This window comes from Telopea speciosissima, chromosome 7, assembly GCF_018873765.1.
Source record: "Telopea speciosissima isolate NSW1024214 ecotype Mountain lineage chromosome 7, Tspe_v1, whole genome shotgun sequence".
Lineage (NCBI taxonomy): Eukaryota > Viridiplantae > Streptophyta > Magnoliopsida > Proteales > Proteaceae > Telopea > Telopea speciosissima.
This window is the reverse complement of record NC_057922.1, coordinates 67,681,269-67,704,670: the sequence shown is the minus strand read 5'-3', so window position 1 is coordinate 67,704,670 and position 23,402 is coordinate 67,681,269. Positions and strand designations below refer to the sequence as shown.

The window sequence follows — 23,402 nt, the reverse complement described above, 5'->3', positions numbered from 1 at the left end:
TACATATTGACACTTCATACACTAGCCCACCGTATGGCATGCAATTAAATTTTATGGGAAATAAGGCCCATAAAGAATTCATCAATCAAATAATACGATGCTCAAAAGAAAATTTTACACTAAAATGTGCATCTACTTGAGATTGAGAATGTAATAACACCAGTACTATACTAAAAACTAGTTGGGAAAAGGTTTAGCTGAGTTGAATTGATCACTAAAAACTAGTCCAGCAGATTATGTACCTGATTTAGCGGAAGCAAAATGTTTGTACCACCCACAGCAATAAAGTTTAAGTTCATCCAGTGAGAGGCCTTTTCAATTTTTTCCTTGGTTGCCAGCTCCAATAATGATGAAAATAAGTATGTCTCTCCATTGAAAGCTATAATGTTAAATAAGTCTTCTGGATTGAGTTTGGAGAGAGCTGCACATAGCCCATTCTTTAGGTTTTCAAGGGTCCCCCCTTTCATACTCCCACTAATGTCGACAATAAATACCACTTCCTTTCTGAAAGCCTATTCAATTAATTAGAATGAGGTAAGAATGGACAAAAAGTAAATAAAAAAAGAAAGTGGTCATATGAACATTATACAAACAGAAAACTAACTTGAAAAAACAAATAACGAAAATTATAGTGCAAGATTGATTCCAACAACCATATAATCATTTAAGAAATTTGTCTTTAGACTGAAAGTAGAATTTAATTATAAAAAATACAGAACGGTGCACCACATTTTTTAATCTCCATAAATTAATAACACAATATCTTTTTTGACAGGCAAAAACAAGAATATTATTAGATCTTAGAAGCAAGCACACCAGATAGCACATTGTTAATAACTCATGAAACATAACATAAGAACAATCCTGTAAAGGATTCAAAGGGTATCAGAGAACGAACCTGCAAATAACAGCTACAAGGTTTAAGGATCTTATGTTTCAGGCATCCAATTGTGAAGAATTCAAAAGTGAGAGTATATACTTCATACAGAGCAAATGACAGACCTTTGGTGCATGGTGGTCCCACTTAGTAGCCATCTTCTGTATTTTGGTGTATTCTGCTGAGTCTGGCCGGATATTGTCCCCTTAATAAAATATTTTTGACTTATTAAAAGAAGTATTTAGTGAGTTTTATATTACTAAGTGCTAAGATTAAAGTATGCAAACCTGATGATTCAATCTTAATCAAATCAATGACTAAATTACTAAATTATTCAAAGATCAAACAATGAATAGCTAACCAGTAATTAAACTAAAACTAAATAAAATTTCTATCCTACATGTCTTGTTATTTAAAGTCACAACAATACTAAAAACAAAAATCAAATCATAGTATGAGCCCATAGGCCTCTGCTTCTAAGACCAAGGTCTAAGTCTAACCCATTTATTTAAGAAACCAAGCATAAACACATGAATGTAGCCCAGGGCAAGGTTTATAATAGGTTGGACCCAGAATTCAACAAGTTAGAAAAGCACATCAACCCCACAACTTTAGAAGAATTGCTTCATCTATCCAGTGTAGCCTATTTAGCTAGAAAGCCATGGCCTACAAATAGAACTCAGATCAACGTTCATAGCAGAATGGGCCCAACAGACAATTGGCCCGTCTATTAGCAGTCCCATTTGGAAGATACTGTCCTTGTAACAATATCAGAAACTAGAAACCAGTAATCACACGAGAAAGAAAGAGCGAGAAGAGGGAGAGACTGCTGAAGAGATCAGCAAAATCGTATGTGCAAGCAGTCCCCCCCCCCCCCTTATGTGTTTCTACTTTCTATAAGATCCAATTACAGGAGATAGGAAAGCCTAGATAATGATGTATACAATGACGCTGCCCTTCCCCAACAGTTCGAGCTTTTAGGTGAAACGGTAGCAAACATGGTATCAGAGCAGGGAGGTCGAGTGTTTGACTCTTGGGAAGTGCAAAAATCGGGTATGGGCTGACACTTCTTCTTCCTTGGTGACACACGAAGGAATGTTGCGTGAACTCCACGTGCAGAGACCATGGGATCTTGGCCTGCACATGCGGGGGAATGTTGATGTATATACATTGATGCTACCCTTCCCTAACAGTTCGAGCTTTTAGGTAAAACTGTAGCAAACACTAGAAGCTTACCAAATCCTAGATACAATAGAAGTCTAGATAGGAAACAATAGAAAAACCAACTAGGAAACAAACTAAAAGAAAAACAAATAAAGTAACTAATTAACTAAGCCTACGCCCATAAGTATACATAAAAGTATGTACCCCCACGGGCCATGGTACATATATGGGACATGTTTTAACACTCCCCCTCAAGCTGGAGCATATAGTGTGAAACCCGGTCAAATTTCATAATAAATTTGAACTTTTGGAATCTGTGTGATTTCAAGTTCTGGTTCAACTTTGCCCATACTAACCTCTAAGTTGTGGGCCGTCTTGATTAAGAAATTCAGACCTATCTCATGACTCGTCTGTAAAGGCATTCCGATCAGCCAACTACCGTGGCCTTAAATGAGTCTGAGGTGTCTAGCGGAAGACAACACATAAGCTTGGCATGCTGGGTTGATGGCCTGCGAAGCCTCTCTCCGTCTTAGGCCGAATCCCAGATAAGAATCCCATTTTATATGTATATATGTCGTATTTTTAATTAATTAATGTATTAGGGGCAGAATAGTAATTTTTACCTTGTGGGACCCCGCACCAGAGCTACCTATGTTTGGTCTGCTGGCTGGACAGGCTGCAGGACCTCCCCCTTAATTAAACTCAATGCAAGTATAATTTAAAATATATTTATATAACGTTTTGTACGACCAAATAGGGTTAGAAGGGTATTTTAGTAAAATTGACCATGTGGGACCCACTTTCCCAGTAGGCAATGCTGTCCCCGATAGTTACCCGTACTCGGATGACCTTTAATGTCGCCCGGCATCGAATTATGGATAGAATAGTGTATTAAATACAAATTTCAGATATATAAACTATTTTAGAAATTAGTTTAAATCTAATTTCTGTCCAAAAGACAGATTTACCCCTTAATGCTTAAGTAGTTAGATAAATATCAAAAGCCTTTCCAATTGATCACTATTCACAAGTCTAAGGGAGCTAAAGAAATTCGTTCCAGCTTGGGAGAGAAGGAAAGAAAGAAGAAAAGAGAAGAGAAGAAGAGAGGGAAAAAGGGAAGCTTACCTTAGGGCTTGTCTTCAACACTGAGCTGAACCAAGAATCTCTATTAGAAAGCTGCTGCACTCTAAATCTGTTCCTATAACTGAGGTAAGCCTTGGATACTTGCTGTCTTCCTCTTTATTTCCCTTCTTCTCCATCTCTAGTTCACCTATTAAGAATTTCTGCCATTAAAGCTTGGAGACCAAGCTTGGGTTTGTGAAATTTAGCATAATTAGACTAATTTGAAACAATTTTTGACTCTCTAAGACCTGAAATTTGGGAAATTACCAAGTCTGAAAGTTGTATTGCTGTTCTTAATGGCAATTTATAAACCCTAAACTAATTAATTAGGTTTAATTGAATAATTACCAAAATTGTGAAGTTATTTATGAAATTGAACTCCCATATAGGTAGACCCACCTTTATATAATGTTAAAACACTTAGTTTCTTCCTTGCATGTGAAGATCTACCCAAAAATAGGAAAAACCCCAAATTCGGACACACTACCGGATGGAGTTGCAGTGCCCAGGGGCGGTTGACCGGCTCCGGAAGTCCGCATCCGGCTCCCCATTTTGTGCCCTTATGACCTAGACCCTTGGGACTTGACTTTGGACCATCCCAACCTATCGCATGATGTTTGTATGTTGTTTAGGCGTTTCACTGTTTTCTAGTCGGTTTGTTGGATTGTTGGTGGGTAACGACCCGAAATTCCTTCTATAACTAATCTATAATATTCTTGTCTCATATTTAGGATTGTCTTGCCTGTTTCTTACCTATTGGAGTTTATTCACCTAGGCTAGCTACAACTACAGGTAAGGGGATTCGACCTTAATTTCTGCGTGTTTATCACATTAATTTCAACTTTATCTTGAATGCCATGCTCACGCATCATTACCTCTATACCCTGAGTAGTAGTTTTCTAGCTTTTATTTACTGCATTAGACTGCATGTAAAATAGGTTGCACAAAGACATACTGCATCGCATTTGCATTGATTATTTATATGATGTGAATTTATGATGATGGAATTCGGTAAATTATAACTCGATCATGCTTGCCTCATCATGTTTAGATCGCACTGGCTAGGTTGATATTCATTACCCAAGATCGCGCCCTTACCAACAGGGGGAAAGGTGTTGACAACCCGTGGTAGAGACCAATGTGTTAGTTCCGGATGCCATCTTCTCGTCCCATGTTAGCGGGTCCCTAATTCCTGTGGGAATAAACAGCAGGGTTGGTCATTTGGGGGTCTGCTTCGGTCCGATGTGTTAGTTCCGAATCGCGGGTCCTCACCGTGGTAGAATGGTTTCGCTCGGGTGACCAAGGGTTAGTTCCGGACCGAGGTTAGCATCTACGACTAGTAGTAGTACTTATACCCCATGAGACTTAGTATCTGTGCTAGTAACATGTTAGTTTAGCACATACATCATGGATTTATTGTGTTTGTATGCTTGTACCCCCCCTTACTGGGCTCAGTTGAGAGCTCACCCCTGTGGATATCCTTATTTTTCAGGTGATTTAGTTACTTCTAATGTTGGATTTGCGGCGCTGGAGTTTGAAGTGCACGATACTTCGTGCGCACGTGATGATTGGGCAACCTCCTGATCTTGGCCTGATAGTCCAGGCTACCTCCCCACTCTTTTATGCTTTATAAATGCTTTATATATTTATAGAATAGTTTTTTGTATACTTTTGCTCTGTGCTACCTTTGAGAACTGTATAGTTGTATCACAAGCCTTATCATTTATATAAATGAAATATCATTTAGACTTCTCTTACTAATGATGTTATCTCTATTAATTAAATTGTTTTTGCTGCCTCTGATTATTGTATCTGTGAGAAATGATTGTGAATAGGGTACTGCACTTGTGATCCTTGGGGATTGGTTGGATGTCAGAGACATCCCGCCACACTTGGCCCTTAATAACCGGGCCGGGGTGTGACATATAGGTCACTCATGCCCAGCTTGATGCAGTCTTTCCGAAAGGTAGGATCAAACAGAGGCTTGGTAAACACATCACCAAGCTGATCAGCAAAAGATACAAAAGGAGTAACAATCAGTTTTCTCATGACAGCACTCTGCAGAAAATGGCAGTCAACTTCAACGTGCTTGGTTCTCTCGTGAAACACCGGGTTGCTGGCAATATAGATAGCAACTTGATTATCACAATACATCTTCATAGGTTGGGTAACTGGAAAACCCATCTCTTGAAGCAACGATCTCAACCACATCAACTCGGTTGCAGTGTTAGCCATCGATTTATACTCAGCCTCAGCACTGGATCTAGCCATAGTTGTTTGCTTCTTACTTCTCTAGGTGACTGGATTGCCACCAACAAACGTGCAATATCCTATGATAAACCTATCGCTATCAGCACCAGCCCAGTCAGCATCGGAAAACCCTACTAGATCAACATTATGACGAGGACAATAAATGAGCCCCTTCCCTGGAGCCCCCTTAAGATACGACAAATTGCCTTAGTGAATCTTCTTTGGTGATTGCATAAACTGGCTTATAACACCAACATCAAAGGATATGTCAGGTCTAGTAACTGTTAGATAAATAAGTTTCTCTACTACTCTCATGTACCAGTGCTTATCATCAAACTTCACTATCCCTAGTCCCAAACTTCTAATGAGGATCCATAGGAGTATCAATTGATTTAGAGGCAAGCACACTATTCTCCGACAAGAGGTCAAACACATTTTCTTTTTGATAGACTAATTCCTTTCTTACTCCATAATACTTCAATGCTAAGAAAATACCTAAGGACACCCAAGTCTTTCATCTAAAAAGGTTGATGTAGATAAGATTTTACTTTTGCAATCCCAGATGCATCATCCCCAGATATAATAATGTCATATACAGACAATTAATACTACCACCTTAGAGCCCCGTCGTCATACAAATACATAATGGTTAGAGTAATTGTTAACAGGAATAAAACTAGAGCTAAATGCTTGGATAGTCTAAGGCAGACCCCAAGTCGTATATTTATAACGAATAGAAAATATTACATGGAGAGAACTGTCCCTAACAAAGCCGACATGGCTGTACATATCATAAAAGATGTAAAATGTAAAAACTTGAAAAACTCGACCGAGATTTCAAATATTTCAAGAATCTCGGTGAAATCTCGTATATTTCGAGAATCTCGATCTCCTCAGTACTTATAGAGTCATAGTATTGTATTGTTGGGACTGGGGAGTTAAGACATGGATGACTAGGGTAGTAAGGTGTCTATGACCTATGTATTATTCATTGTACTTAGGTTGGGTGCTTATGTAATATGCATTGTGAACACTTCATTGTATCTTCTGGTTTGCAGTAGAAACTTTAAGTCTTTAACTATTTCTTAAATAATTATTCAATATTATGTGCATAATTTACTTGTTTTACTTGCCAATTATGTCTCATATCATTCTAACAAAGTGTAAAATAGGCAATATTACATTAAGGGTTCGGCCTTTATTGCCAACCAAGGGTGCAAATCCAAGGGTGTTTTTTTTTCCTTCAATTTGAACCTTTAAATATGTTTATTAAGCCTAAAACAAGCTTACCTTAAAGTTTCGGAGCCAACTAGGGCCATAAGCCCACCGAAATATAATTCCAAAACATAAAAAAAATACATTGTCTTGCCGAGATCTTGAAAAACTCGACTTAATCGAAACCGAGTTTTAGAACCTTGATAAAAAGTCAACCCCCCAATTCAAGAACAAAAACTGGATTTTCGGCGGTAGGTGAAATTTTTAACTTTCTAATGCTGGGTTTTTTCTCAAATCTAAAAATTCCATAAATCTTAATATGGTAAAACAATGCTAAAAACCAAAAGTGTGGTAAAATATTCATTTGTTTTGATGTCTAAAAAATTATTTTCAATCAGAGATATTTTGATAGTATTCGTGCACACCAAATTAACTTAGACCGGAACATAACTCCTTCAATATAAATCGTATTTAAACAATCTTGGATTTGTTGGAAAGCAACATTGAATTGAAAAAATTAATATTTAAAAAATTTCGGTGATATTTCAAAATTTTCAGAAAATTTCGGTCATCTCATTTCGGAAATCTCGGTCATTTTGGCATTTGACACCCACAAATGGCCAAGCAAAACTCATAGAGAAAATACCATATTTCGACGAAATTTTGGTATCTCAGAAATTTCAGTCAGACCGAAACACCGAAAAGAAACAAGATTTTAAACCATGGCTCTAATACTAAAAAGAATTGAGGGAGAGACTACCCAAGAGATTAGCATAATCGTATGTACAAGCAGTCCCCCCCCCCCTTTACGTGTTTATATAAGATCTAATTACAAGAGATAGGAAAGCCTAGAAGCTTACCAATCCTAGATACAATAGAAGTCTAAATAGGAAGCAATATAAAAACTAACTAGGGGAAAAAAAAAGAAGCAAAACAAATAAAGTAACCATAGTTGTCATGGCGTCGCCATGGCGTCCTGGAGCTGGAGAAACAGGCATATCGAGCATCGACATGGCTGATGTATAAATATCGCCCGATATCGCGTCCTATGGCGACGCCATGGATGCCATACCACGATATATGGGCATATCGGTCGATATTGGTGTATAAAACTTAGGTTTAAAAATTTTTTTTTTAAACCATTTAAAAGCTTAAATGCTTTTTCCTTGATTTGTATTGGTCACATTAACATAAAAAATTAAAACCATTAAAGATTAAACAATACACTTTAGTACTATACCCTAAATCCTTAATTGGAATTGGAATTTGGGAGATTTTAGAAATCGCAAAGTGATTTGTCAAGACAGAGGAGAGACTTCGTGAGACAGAGACACGGAGACTGACGGAGTCAAGAAGACGAAGAAGTGAGAAGAAGAAGAAGAAGAAGAACTGAAGCTGCAACTCTTGGCAAGTTCGAACCCCTTCGGCAACCTCCAGGTAAGTAATTTTTTATTTTTTATTTATTTGGTTCTTCTTCTTCTTCTCCAATCTCCCCCCAATCCTCCGGCGACTCGATCCTTCTTCTTCAGTTCTTCTTATTCTTCTTCTTCTTCTTCTTCTTCTTCAGTTCTTCTTCTCACTTCTTCGTCTTCTTCACTTCCGGCAACTCTCTCCGTCAGTTCTTCTTCTTCTTCTCACTTCTTCGTCTTCTTAACTTCTTCTTCTTCAGTTCTTCTTCTTGCCTTGCAGTTGCAGGCTTGCACACAGTCACAGAGACACAGACCTCAGTTTTTTTTTTCTTTTTTCTTCTTCTTGCCTTGCAGTTGCAGGCTTGCTTACAGTCGCAGACCTCTCAGTTTTTATTTTTTCATTTTTTCTTCTTCTTGCCTTGCAGTTGTAGGCTTGCACACAATCATAGACCTCTCGGTTTTTGTTTCTTCTTCTTGCCTTGCAGTTGCAGGCTTGCACATAGACAGAGAAGGTGTTTTTTTTTTTCTTCTTCTTTCCCTGCACACAGCCACACATACACAATTACACACAGAGACAGGGAGAGAGTCGAGAGACAGAAGGGGAGGGGGGAGGGATTTATTACAGCCAGTAGTTCTCTATTTTTTTTTTTTTCTTTCTTCTTCTTGCCTTGCAGTTGCAGGCTTGCACAGTCACAGAGAAGGTGTTTTTTTCTCTTCTTACCTTGCACACAGGCACACAGGCACACAGGCACACATACACAGTTACACACACAGAGACAGGGAGAGAGTCGAGAGACAAGGGGGGGGGGGGGGGAGGGATTTATTACAGCCAATAGTCCATCACTCACAGTCTCACACACACAACAGCAGCAAGCACATATTCAACTCCATAATTTCAGTTTTTTTTTTCCCTTCAGCTTAATGTTAATCTGCTAAAAACCAGTACTTTGATTTTGTGTTTTCCAACCTAGTTCAGCTTAATGTTAATCTGCTAAAAACCAGTTTAATTGTTTTTTTTGTCTTGTTACTTTTGTAGTCTCTTTCACTCAACTAATGGATGGTTCTACACAAATTAGAAGTGGATATTACACTTTCATGAATTAAACCATAGTATATTAGTAGTACACTTTCATGTTATAGGATATATATTATATCATACAAAATGACATTAAAAAATAGAGAAAATAAAAAATAAAACATGGTCGACATGTGCCATGGCGGGCGACATGTCGATATATCAACGTGACACTCCTCCACCAACTTGGATCGCCGTGACAACTATGAAAGTAACTAACTAAGCCTACCACCCATAAAGTATACATAAAAATATGTACCCCCACTGTACATATATGAGACATGTCTTAACTGAAACAAAAATTATCGGTGGCTATATTTAAAGTCACTTTTCCAGATGCATATAATATTTCCTAGGAGTCAGACTGCACTTTGAGCCAACTCCAAAAGTTGGATAAGTTTTGTTGGTTAATTGACTAAATGAAAACTTTAACAGTCTGATCTGATTTTCCAGCTTTACAAATGAATTTGGTGATTAGAAAACCAAATTTATATTTTCATTAGCTCATTGAACAATTAACCTTCAGTAAACATAAATAATTCTTCCCAATACGTGTAACATACAGAAGAAAGAAGATGCACCAGTAGATAAGGAAATCTTCTGCATAGAATAAGATAACATGCATAAAAATAAAAAGAACCACTTGAATGGCATCAGAGACAAATACTAATTATGATTATTATGTTAGTGAACCTTTCCATGCTGGTGATTTCCAGGAAAAAGATAGAAGCAGAATATATCTCTTTGATCAAAGTCATGTACAGAAGGAGATTGCACGAGCAAACCACCAGATATTTCACCAGACATAACCTGCAGATACAAAGATAATCCAGAAATATGTCATGAATATGTATCAAATGAAAATGATTCTAGCAGAACAGTTCCATGCAACACTTGTGTACCTAGAAGATGTAAATCTAGTATGGGTTACATTAGATCCACAGAGATCCACATTTAGAAGATTATCAGTAACAGTCAAAGTGCAGTTTTACCATATACGAAAAATTAAAGTCAATTCTTGACCATGTAAGAACATCTGCTTCATATAAGAATCCCAAGTTTCCTGCTTGGCGTCTTATTTCCTAGAAAGGCGAGAACACGATGGAGAAAAAGGAAAAGAAAAATGTAAGCTAATTCATACAGAAAATTAATCCGAAAGTTCTACCTGAAATTTTCAGTAAAGACATACCTTCAGGGGATGGCTAGTTGTCTTGCATAAAATTTCTGTCTCCGTGCCATAGTTCACATTCAACTGTATCTTTTCTATTTTGGAGATTATATTTCCAGTTGGAGTGACATATTCTGGAAAGCTAAATGGTATATTAAGGGAGAACTGACCATCACTATAAAATATTTTCTGAGACCAGCTCACTTTGATGGACAGATTGGACCCTCCGTCAATCTTGAAAGAACAGACAAGAACAGTTAGACACTTAGAGAATCCAAAAGTAGCTCAACTACGATATCTAGATATCAAAAAATGGCCCATCAAATGCAATAAGTAATCACCTCAGGAATTGTCACTGTAAAGATTTGGGGCTTCAAAAAGCTATTTTGTCTGGCTTTGGCTAGTTTTTCCACAGCAATCTTTTCATCCATGGCAACCACTTGGGTAGAATATGACTTTCTAGCAACATCAACCTCGACACCTAGAATTGAACCCTGTTAGCCAAATGCTACAACTCGGTGTCACAACCAGAGTAAATAATAGCATATTATTGTCAAAATATAGCATAAGAATAGGTAATCATCGGCTATCTTATTACCACATCTACAAATATGCACTTTCAAGTTTCAACGATTGAGAAGGAATTGATTGCGTGCATGCCCAAGTATGCACAAATTCCATAAGCAACCAAAAAAAAAAAATTCTTCTTCCATTCTTTTTTGTTTCTTGGAGAGGGATTAATAATTTCTGTATTTAATGCTCCAACAAAACCCTGGAACAAAGCTCAGAAAATCTTAAAGAAATTAACAAATTGAAGATACATCTATTCATCAATCAATGCTTTAAATCGAAAAAGAAGAGGGTCAAAGCAGATGACATGGGCAAAATGCCATAAGCATTAATATTCCAACTATTCAGGTGTACACCAAACCAGATGGTTGACCCATCAAATTGCTTCACTCGGTATTTTGTGTCAAAGTCGCAGAATTTCAGAGACAGTTAAAACAATCTATTATTTATTAGTTACCCATTCCTGAAAAAACTCATCTAAGCCTTATCCCAACTAACTAGGGTCAGCTACAAAAGTCCTAATTCACCATTGCATTCTACTAAAGATGTGCCAGCAGTTAACCTAACGCTATTGTATTGTTTGTCCTTTTCTTTTTCCCTCCTTTTTTTGTGTTGAATTTCTATAGTTTAATGTTCTTTCCTCTACAGTGTTTCTTTGTAAAAATTTCGGATCTTTACTTTTTCTTTGTTCCTTTGCTCATAGAAACCTCATTAACAAACTGTCTAAGCTATTAACTGCAACAAAAACTTCAGATTTTGTTTGTATAGGCCCCTTTCCATCAAGTGCCATATGCGCAATTCTTCCTGCAACAAGTTCCAGTGAATCGCAAAAATGGCTAAACCAGGACATCCTCTCCCTCTTGAACTCCATGAAATAACTACATTACCTCATTAGAATATTATACATTTCTTCCCTCCCCCCCCCAAAAAAAAAAAAAAAAAACAAAAAAAAAAACCACATATGATACATCTAATGGTAAGAAGTTGTGTTATTTACCAGAGACATTCTGATGAAATCTCTGATCCAGCATTCTCAAATATCCATTTAAAAGTTGATAGGGGTTTCCCGGTTCAATAACTCCCCACAATGGAGTGCCCCAAGTTTATGTTAAGGTGGAATTTTAGAAGTGACGATAAAAAACAATTAAGAACAAGTACTACAGCTACTACTAACACCAAATTGGGTGTTTTTTTTGTTCAATTTGAACCTTTAAATTTATTAAGCCTAAAACAAGCTTCCCATAAAGTTTCGGAGCCAACTATGACCATTTTCCCACCGAAACATAGTTCCGAAAAAAAAAAAAATACACTGTCTCGCTGAGATCTCAAAAAACTCGACCTCGTTGAGATGGCTGGTTGAGGCAAATTTTCGAACCATGAGATCCTCTACATCCTTAGTCCTTTGCCATGTCTTAAAACTAGCTTTCGGCTACTTGAACCTCATCATCCCATTACCAAGTCTCCCTAGAGGAATGACGTTTTCCTTTTGATTCATCAAGGACATCTTTAGCAACCTTCTTAATACAAGTAAATAGCTTAGCATTTTTTTTTTTTTTTTGGCCCGAATATTATCTGGGACCCGGGTAAGCCCCTAGAATTTTATTGCTCTAAAAAATGAATCAAAGAAAATAGCTTAGCATGATTATGTTATATTTATATAAAATAGCTTAGCATGATTATTGTCTATACTGATTTGTCAAGTTATGTTATATTCGAATTTTTTCTATCATTACAAATTTTTTTGGGTGGATCCAAAGCAAAGCGACTATGTTATATTATTTTCTTTAGATAGTTAATTTCTTTTGGGTAAATTACACCTAGGATACCTAACGTTTGGAGAAACTACGTCTAAGGTACATCACGTTTAATTAATTATGTTTGGGATACCTTTTTTCTTATTTCAAACTTTGCCCATACAACCACCTCCAAAACTCCTCCCACTACCATTACCACCATCACCACCTTCTCCTCCTATGGAATGGAGATGGTCTTATGTTTGGAGGGAGTCAGATGCAGCAGCAGCAGCAGAAGCAGCCGCCGCCACTGCCACCTCCAAGTAGCAAAACACATCCAGACCTCCCTGCTATCTATCCTGATGAATGGCCGCCACTCTCTCTCTCTCTCTCTCTCTCCAGTAAACCCTGCAGCCCCTCCATCCCCGCCCTCTGCTCCCTCCCGCAACCCCCCTTCGCCTTCTGCTTCTTTGTGCAACACTGGTTTAACATGGAGCGTTAAGTTTCCGTCTTCCATGAATTCCAGCCCTTTTATTTCTCAAGTTAAAAAAAAAAGGAAAAGCGATCTCATCTTCCCTGTCACCATTTCCCAAGTTACCTCTCCGCCACTCTTCACAAAGACTATTATAGTGCCACTGACAACAGTAGTATAATGGGATTTGCACTCAATTGAAGCTAAGATGTTGTGATGTACAACAATAGATTTAGATGTTCAGTTTACCACTGAGATAGAGCCCATCGGTTGAAGAGAGAGGGACCTCCATGAAATAGGGATGCTTGATTGAGATGGTAGACAAAGGGAAGCTTTCTCCTGCACTTAGGCTTGGGCGCGGGCTCAATCCAAACCTTGGTGCACTCAGGGCTGGTGTCTTTGTCTTTTCATTTATTAGCCAAAGCATGAAGCTCGGTTCTTCCCCTCGAAGAAACCTCCATTACTGATAATTTCTCTGCAATACCAAAGGGATAGGAACGTATGGTGTAAGAGTTACATTTCAATCTAAAAAAAAAAAGGAAATTTAAAACCAACATTTAAAAGGCTTAAAAGCCCAGGTCATAGAAAGGTAAAAGCAATAGATTAAAGAGCCGTGGATTATTTCATACACTTGTGGTTAAACAAAAGAAAAAGGGGAAAGGGAAATCAAACTACAGTCCATAGTTGTCAAGGTGTCGCCTAGGCGTTGCTTAGGTGACCCGCCTTGGCATCCAGGCTCCTTGACAACTAGTGTTGCAATGGTTGCCTAGATGGGCTTTTGGTTGCCATGTTGGTGTTGCCTAGTGTTCAGGCCCCCTCCAACACCTTGGTTCGCCTAGACACCGTGACAACTATGCTACAGTTTCTGGCAAACTGACGACGATGTGAATTCCTCTAGAGAAATTTAGAGAAAGTTTTTGTGTAGTGTTGCTGGAGAAATTCAGATTTATATGAGGTTTGCACTCAATTATGGAAATCAAACTATAGTCACAGGCTTTCCGACGATGATGTGGGTTCCTCCAGAGAGAGAGAGAGAGAGAGAGAGAGAGAGAGATTCAAATGTCTAAGAGATTTGCCCTCAATTTAGATTATGTTTCTGTCTCCCCATTCTCTCTCCCCCGGGTCCCCTTTGTTTCTCTCTCTCATCTCATCCGCTGCAGGTGGGTGCTGCAGAGATTGGCCGGCGAAGGAGAGGAAAAGACCAAACATAATATCTATGGGTAAAATTGGCAAAATATGAAAAGAAAATTACCTCAAACATAACATTTATGAAACATGAAGTAATAAATCAAATGTAAGGAATCCCGAACGTAATTTCTCTAAACGTTAGATACCCCAAGTGTAATTTACCATTTCTTTTTAATAATAATGTGTAAGTATGGACTTAGCTGTAGTGAGTCAGGCATGGGCATGTTTAGGTACCAGAATTGCTCAAGTTCCAAGTCCTTCTGTATGCAGAATGGTTCAATATTATTCATATACAGATGATAGCAAAAAACAAGAAGTCCATTTTCCCTTTAGATGCACACACACACACACAAAAAAAAAAAAAAAAAAAAAATTACCCATAGGTTTGTTGTTTGTCATCTTCATGTGGACACACACACACACTCACACACGAATCTTGAAATTTACCCAGAGGTTAGTTGTTTGTCATCTTCGTGTGGATACAAACACACATGAATCTTGAAATTTAGCCAGCAGTTAGTTGTTAGTTGTTAGTTGTTTGTCATCTTCATTTGGGCCATTACCTGCATGTACCCTGTCAAACCAACCCCTGACTGGCTGGAATTTTGATTGAAGGACAGGAACCCCTGACATGGCATCCAAGCACACTCTGGAGTATCACCCCAGTGATTGAATTTAATGGAGAACTCCTAAGGATGTCCTCCTACATACCTGTCAGAAGATGGATTGCTGATCCTTGCAGTTGCATTGCCCACAGCATAATGTACTGCTTGGACTCCAGGTACTCTCTCTCCTCTCCATGAATGGGGGACCCAGACCTGAAAATAGGTGCAAAAGGCCTTGAGTGGCATGTGGGTGCAAGGCCCTAACCCTAGGTCAAACCCCTGTACAAGCCCAAAGAGAATCAGCCTTGCTGAAATCTCTGGGCGATGCAGACATCACCCAGAGACATCGCCCAGAGTGGAAAAATACAATATTTTAATGAACAGATGTGTGGGGACCACCCATATTGGACATGGGCACCCTCCATAGGTTGAGGGGAGTCTGGGGGACCACCTCATACCCTTGGACCCCTGTGGACCCCACTTGAGTGCCCAGAGTGGCTGAGAATTAGGTTAAAAACACATTCTCAAAAGGGGCTTAGGCAGGCAAACAGACCTCAGTATGAGGCTGGCCTATAAATAGGAGACCCCAGCCTCATTTTAGAGGTTCCTAGCACTATTAAAATCGTGGAGGGAAGGAGAAGAAAGAAAAGAGAGAAAAGAGATGGAGAAGAAGAAGAAAGGAAGGAGAAGAAGGAGGAGGTCTCACCTTCGCCCAAATCTGCTCCAGCATCCATCCTCAGCTCAGTTCAGGTATAAATCTGAACCTATACCTGCTGTTGTGATGCTGCTACTGATCTTCTCCATGTATCTCTGGTGTTTTTGATGCATTTCTGGTCATTGGCAGCCCAGAACAACTGGGGGCTGCCATGAACCATCTCAGATCCAACATGCAAACATGATGCATGGAGGATCTGAGCATTTTGACCATGTTTTGATGACTGTTCTACACCTGAGACCGAAGCCAAGGCTGTGCCAGACTGCACTGCACTGCACTGATACACCAAGAACAGGCAGTTTGGGCTCAGATCTGTGTGCCCTGGCTGCATGCAGCCTAGCCCTAGATCAGTGTATTATATGTGAATCAACCCTTGCATGCAGCCAAATCCATGGTCTGCAGCTGAAGCTACACTGGGTTACTATTCACTGGGCTGTCTGGGCAGCTCCTGGCAGCCAAGTGGTGGGCCCAGGTAAAAATCCATGGGGTCCAGTGCAAAGTACACCCCAGGGGGTCCATGATGACCTAACATGCATAAGGGGATGATTAAGGCACTGCCCATGGTGCAGAACCTAGGAATTGGAGCCTGTTCACGTGTTAAACAGGCTCTGGGCGATGCAGACATCACCCAGAGACGTCGCCCAGAGAATTAAAGAGGGCAATTTTGCTGATCTGCTATGGGGACCTCCACGTATGGATTGAAAACAATGTAGAGAGGTGGTAAATGACCAAAATACCCCTCCTTACATCTGTCCATAAATATGAATACTTTGGGTGCCCAAGTGGGCCCCGCAGGGCTTGGAAACCCTGTCTGTGATGGTCCTGCCACACTGCTGAGTTGGGGACAATGTTGTGAGGATATTAGGACCTTGAACCATGTACTGCAGGTGTAAATGACCATTCTGCCCCTAAGCCACAATCTCTGGATGATGCACCGGGACATAGGCCTAAGGCCCAGTGCAAGGCCCAGAGAATTCCAAGTGATGACCAATTGTGCATCGAGTCAACCCAATGAGCCTAGATCAACCCTAGGACATCCAAAAATAGTTTGGAATATTCAATAACATATTTCTGATTTATATCTAGGATTTGATCCTGCGCTCGAGGCCTACTACCAGACTGCAGCCGGAACTGAAACTACAACTGAGTTCATAGAACCAGAACCAGGTGAGTGAAATGTTATCGTGTATGTACGTGTAACAATATTATTATGCCAGCAATTCAATTCTTTAATTATAATGCTGTGTTACTTATTCAATTGCAATTTCTCAAATATTACACATCGTGTGACTGTTGATGAACTCTGCTTGAATATATCATGATGATTGTGATTGATAGACTAGATGCCGTAGTCGGCTTGGAAATGAGGCCTGTGGTAGCCCGTAGTATGGGATACGGTTGACACCGCCTGACTCATACGATGCCATATAGATATGGGGCTAGAGATTCATTACCCGTGGTACGCACCCTTGCCAATAGGGGTTAAGGTGTTGGATAACTATGAGGACTACCGTAAAACCTCGAGCGTTTATGCCGGGAAGCCTCGTCTACATGCTGGGATGCCCCAGGGCAATTATGCTGAGAAGCCTCGAGCAACATGCTTGGGAAGCACCGATAGGTGAATTATGGCTAAATGCCAAACAAAGTTTATCCTCGATCTACATGTCGGGAAGCACCGAAAAGGTGAATTTGATACTAAGTCGGTTACCTCACAAGTTTAACCACAGGGGGTTGGTTAGGCTGACCAAGGAAAGTATGCTGGAGCTGACTGGTCCCCTTCGACAACTTAATGGGTGTATCGCGGGAAAGGGTAACCAAGCCCACACCAGGGATACATGTATTGGGGATTGTAGTAGCACTAACCTGACTTAGCTGTATTGTTAGGTGGCTAATAATTAATCTGGACTTGCATATCATGTAGGATCATGTGGATTGTAGTTGCATATGCATGCAAGATGATATGTTTTACTCACGAGCTCAGTGGGGCTCACACTTTGTTATATATATTTTTCTATTAGATGATTTTGCAGGTGGATGCCGCTGTGGCATGGAGGCTCATTACAAGGAGGAGAGCCCTTGTGGTTATGATGATATTGGTGTGGACCCCGACGGAGGTCGTATCGATGATGCAAGCATTCTCAGTGGTTATTGATGAAGATCAGTGAGGGGCGCTCTTGATGTTTTTGTTTTGGGGATTCCATTTTGATTTTTATTAGGAGTTTATCCCTGTGTTTGTTTCTGTTTTAGGTTCTTCTTTTCTTTTTGGGGTTGAGTTGTCTCGCCCTGTATATAGTTACTTTTACCTCAGCTTATGTATATGTCAGTTCTTACTGTTCTGTTTGTGGGTGTAATGGGGAATGGAACAAATCTTTACTTATATATATATATCACAATCATTTCCTGTATCGCTACGCTTTCTCTTTTTTTTTATAATTGTAGATTATCTGCAGCACTCTAATCTTACTTGTGGTAATGTTATGGATGTGTGTGTCCGTGAATGTATTAACTGCTTCTAGATCCGTGGGATTTGGCGGATTGCCGTTATGCAATTCGGGTCACCTACCTAATCCTCCCAGGGGGTAGTTTGGGGTGTGACAGAGCTTGGTATCAGAGCGTGAGGCTCTTTCTACATTCACGGGTTGCAGTATAGGAGTAATAAACTATCAATAAGAAGACATGAATTAAAGTAAAAGCTATTGGGGAGGTAGATGTAATTAAAAAGGTAAATCACATAATTACATTAACACAAAGATAACTGTGGCTGAGCCACTGCATGGAGTCTGATTGAAAGTACTACTTTCAATTTACATAAGTTGACAAAAAAAAAAAAAAAATACATACGCCACGAACAAAAGAAAATACATAAACTGTAAAAAAAAAGATAAGACAAAGAGTCATAACTACATCATGTCAAGTCTGACTAAATAGAAGCTGGTTGGGATGCTACTCTGGTGGAGGCAAGTCACCTGATGGAGGCTGAGACTGGCGTGAGTCAACGCGATAAAATGTGTCCCAAAAGTTCAGGCGTCGCTCTACAGATCCCACTCTGCTCTCAAGGGACGAGAAGCCCCAATCCATCCTCGTAGATAACTCGGTGAGCTGGGTGCTGAGGCCCTGAAACTGAGACATCATCTGAGACCACTCAAAGGACTCTGACACCTGCGAGCTGGTGGCACCGGTCGCCTCATATGGGGGCAAATCAGTGAACTGTGCTCCAACCCCCTCGAAGTCACCCTCCTCTCCGTGCTTCTCTCCCTGCACATCTCCCTGCTCCTCACCCTGGTCCTCTTGAAGACCCTCCTCTGGATCACTTCTTGGCTCCCCTGGTACCTTCATCTTCAGGATCGAGGTCTTGTTGATGGGTCTAGACCTGTCCCTCTCCATATACTCGCCGCCCAAGAGAACGTCAAAATGTCTGAAGACCAAAGTGAGGAACTTCCCATATGGAAGGTTCCCTTCAGAAGGGTTTTGGGCATGATATAACATAACCTGAAGTAGTAGATACGGGAGGTTTATAACTGGACCCCCCTTGCCCGCTCCCAGTAGGCAATAAGTAATGTAGGCTCTCAGCATAGAAATACTGCCTCTGTTCCCGCTCTTCAGGTAAATGTTATAGCAAATGCATCTACTAATAACCCGGGCACTGGGCTTATAGGCAGCCTTAGATTTAGGAGTCCCCTCTGAACCGGTCAATGCCTTGAAGACACTCCTCCTGGTCTCCAAGGAAAACATGTCTGATATGTCTATCCTGGGCTTATAATAACATCTCTCGCTTGTGTTAGGCTGCCCAAGGATCCCTGCTAAGGTGGCAGTGGTAAGTCTGATATCCACTCCCTTAACCCTGCTCACCAACCCAAACTCTTGCGCCCCAGATGGCACTAGGTTACAGTAAAAATAACGAACCAAGTTAGGATAACATGGCTCGGTGGGCGATAACATAGATGCCCAACCTAGGATGTTGAACCTAGTAAATAAGTTGTACTGATGGAAGTCATCCACCTGTACCATCCTCCCATTCACAATCTTAAGGGACCTAAATTTGTCCCAATCCCTGGAATGCTCATACCTAGAAAATAGGAACCGATCAAAATCCGGCTCCTCAGATGAAGAATCCTCTCTCGGTGAGGAAGGTGGCACTGAGGAAGATGAGGAATGCTCGCTCTCGGACCGTAGCCTCTTGCGTGCTACGGATTTCCTTGTTGTTCTATGACTAGTAGACATGAGGCTACAAAAAGGAAGGAATAGAAATAGTTAGGGCAAGAAAAGTTAGTAAAACCCTAGCCAAAACAAGAAAGACATGGAAAATGACCTAAAGTAAGGAGAAAAGCTAAAGAATCTTACCCAAGGTCACGTAGGATCGCGGGAAACCCCTGAAAATGGAAGGATATGGTGTGGAAGAGGTCACACTAGGCACCAAAGCTCTGCCTTAGGTGTTTAGAAAGCTTTAGAGAGCCAATGAAATGAAATGGGACCCTCTCGGACTGTTATAGCTGGGCCCCGATTCTCTGGGCGATGCATCTAATGCCCAGAGATATCGCCCAGTGAATAGAATTTTGCTGTTTTTGCATAGAAGTTCATGAATTTGTGAGCTTTGCCTAGAAATGACTTAATAAACACAAAAATATAAATTTTACGAATATATGGATGTAAAGAAAATAATAAAATAATAATAATAAAGAAAAATTTTAAATTTAATTAAAAATACATATATGACTAGAAAAGGCAACACTTACGGGCTAACATAGTAAAATGTGGTGCATAGAGATTTTAGGAAATTTCTTTCCTTGTTTAAGATAAATGATACTAAATAATTATGCCTTTACCTACACGTAAGTAGTGTGTACATAAATATTTAATGCTATGTGCTGAGTACTATGCGTGTATGAACCAAGTTGGAGTGATGCTGTGCAAATTGAACATAGGTAAGTAGGTATGTTGTAATATGTATTATGAGATTTTAGAGAACGTAGACCTCACCCTACCCACAACCTAGGTCAACCAAGAATAGGATTCGATAGGCTGTCCAGTCAAGTTAAATCCCTATACTCTAAGATTCCTCGAGCCAACCCATTTATTTTCTCCTGCTCATAAGTTATTCCTGTAGCCATATACTTAATTCTTTTAATTAAGTATCTATAGTGACCTGATACTTAGAACCTCTTCATGACAGGACCTTGTTACCTCATTCAAGCCTGGAGACCGCAGCAACATGCGATACATTAGGCAACTGAGGAGAAGAATGATCAGGATACGTGTGGTACAAGCCCGTGCCGAGAACCAATTAGTAATTTACTTACCTCTTGCGGACGCCAGTGATCCTATGGATCGAGTTATCTACCTATCCCTAGTAGACGAGGTTAGAGGTGATATAGCCTACCTTTACGTGTAGAACATTATCACTAGTTGGCAGTTACAGAGACTTGCCTATTAGGCTCAGGTACGTATTTAAAAAAAAAAAAAAAGAAAAAAAGAAAAAAAAAAGATTTTTGGTTAAAATTTAAAATCTATTATATAGTGTCATGCATAGCTTATCAACGCATAAAATATTCATGAATAAAACACAAGTAAAAGAAACACTTCATAATAAACAAAAGAAAACATATATAATAATACACCTTACTGGCATGACAACATAAATTCACTGGAATTGTGGAATAGGTATGTACATGTCTTAACTAGGAATTTTCTGTCGACCTCGATAAAGAGTGTTGGATTATTAAACATGTTGCTCCTTTCAGAAAAGCAACAATGGTCAACACAAGAAGTTCTCGAGGTGGTCGTAAAGGAAAATACCCTTGCGTTATACCGGAGGTTGAACTGTCGAATGGAACTGAGGCCCAAAATTTTGAAGCATCGGCTGCTTCTTCGGGGGCACCAGCGGCTGCTCAAGCCACTGTTGCAGCACCTCAGTCGGGTATAGCAGCCGGTGAGGTAACTGCTTTCATGACTACTATAATGCGGACCATGCAGCAACAACAGGAACTGCTGGGTCAAATGTGTACGCAATTTACGACCATGATGCATGAGCGTGCAGCACCACCTCCACCACCCAACCGGCCTGTACTTTTTCCACCACCTGTGCCTCAACACTTAGCAGAAAACTCTACCGTTAAGGTAATGGAGAGATTCAAGAAACTCCAACCACTGGTGTTTTCCAGATTGAATTCCGAGGCAATGCAGCCGGAACGGTGGATTTGCGCCTTGGAGAAGGCATTCGATGTGCTCGATTGTTCGGATGCGCAAAAGCTGATATGTGCTGGTTATCAGCTACAGAATGAGGCCGAAGCCTGGTGGAAGGCTACCAAGCCAAATCTTGAAGCTGCTCATCCGAATCCCACGTGGGAGCAATTTAAAGAAGTCTTCTTCAAGAACTACTTTCCGGAGAGTTTTAGGGACAGAAAAGAAGCTGAGTTCTCAGCACTGGTACAAGGAACCAAGTCTGTGTTGGACTATCAACAACGGTTTGAAGATCTGTTCCACTTCGCTCCAAAGCACCTTAATGGGGAAGTTAGTAAGACGAAGAAGCTTGAGAAGGGATTTAAACCTGAGATCGGGTCAGTTCTATCAATTATGGACATTCGGGACTATGCTCAGATGGTCGACAAGGCGAAGACTATGGAAGACAGATTTAAAGAGAAAGAAAAAGAAAAGGCTACGATGTTGCCTGGGTTGGGCAAAAGGCCAAATAATTTCCAGACTTTTGGTTGGCCAAACAAGGTTTTTCGAGGAACAAGTTCAAGCCCCAATCCAACTCCGTACCGTGAGCCACATGTGGGTTAGAATCCTTTTCGCCCTACTTTCAATCGACCTGCTCAACTGGCTACAAGTCAAGCGACAACAGTAGTTCCGCCAGCCCGACCAGCTACAAGCCAAGTGAGCCAAGCCTCAACACCAGCTGTTCCACCTTATAAGTGTTACGTGTGCAACAAAGAAGGGCACATAGCCAAAGAATGCAGACAGCGTGGGTACAGCAACAACTTGCCGAATCAGTCCTACACTAGACCTTTTCAGCCACGGGACAATCGGACACGAGGAAAGGTGTTCACGTTAACGAACGAAGAAGCTGAGGCGAACCCCGAAGTAATGACAGGTAAGTCCACTGAACACTACTAAGTTGTAGGGAGTAACCAGTGTATACATGTAACCTAAACTATATATGAACCCTAGGTACCCTGAGTGTCTCAACCATCCCTGCACGAGTGTTATTCGACTCGGGCGCATCCCACTCTTTTGTTTCCACCACCTTTACGAGTAGGATGAAAGATCAACCGAGAGACATTGGGCACGACTTAGTAGTCAGCACACCGACGGGTAGTGTCGTGAGCTTGAAGGAAGTCTACGACCCTTGTCAGGTAGAAATTTGTGGGAGAAACCTGACCGCACGGTTAATAAAGTTCGATATGAAGGACTTTGACGTGATATTAGGCATGGATTGGCTATCCGCCTATGGAGCAAACATCATATGTGCGGAGAAAAAGATAATGTTCAAATTGATGGATGGGTTAGTTTTCACCTATCAAAGTGAACCAGTGAGGAAACCCAAAAGGATAACCTTATCCGCCCTCCAGGCGCGAAAGTTGCTGGATGAAGGATGTCAAGGCTTTTTGGCCACTGTAATGGATACCGAGGCAAGGATAAAGCCCTTAGAGGAACTTGACGTCGTCAGAGAATTTCCTGATGTTTTCCCAGAAGATCTGACCCAGCTACCGCCTGATCGTGATACAGAGTTCGCGATTGATCTAATTCCTGGTGCAGCACCGATATCCAAGGCACCATACTACATGGCACCTATCGAATTGAAGGAATTGCAGGTCCAGCTACAAGACCTGTTGAAGAAAG

At 40.4% G+C, this 23,402-nt stretch overlaps 1 protein-coding gene across 3 annotated transcripts in view; it reads right to left on the bottom strand.

Moving 5' to 3' along the window:
- The window catches only part of LOC122669657 (inter alpha-trypsin inhibitor, heavy chain 4-like), a 59,161-nt gene extending 48,294 nt beyond the window's left edge, over positions 1 to 10,867 (bottom strand). Inside the window, exons 1-5 of one of the 3 annotated variants that reach the window (XM_043866476.1) lie at positions 10,622 to 10,867; positions 10,302 to 10,514; positions 10,105 to 10,194; positions 9,806 to 9,922; positions 243 to 512 (exon numbers count right to left, since the gene is read on the bottom strand). In XM_043866476.1, the coding sequence (XP_043722411.1) occupies positions 243 to 512; positions 9,806 to 9,922; positions 10,105 to 10,194; positions 10,302 to 10,514; positions 10,622 to 10,711 (780 nt within the window). In that variant the 5' untranslated portion in view covers positions 10,712 to 10,867. The remainder of the gene's footprint in view (positions 1 to 242; positions 513 to 9,805; positions 9,923 to 10,104; positions 10,195 to 10,301; positions 10,515 to 10,621) is intronic. The other 2 variants (XM_043866475.1, XM_043866474.1) reach the window with 2 other exon arrangements.
- Between the last annotated feature and the right edge of the window lie 12,535 nt (positions 10,868 to 23,402).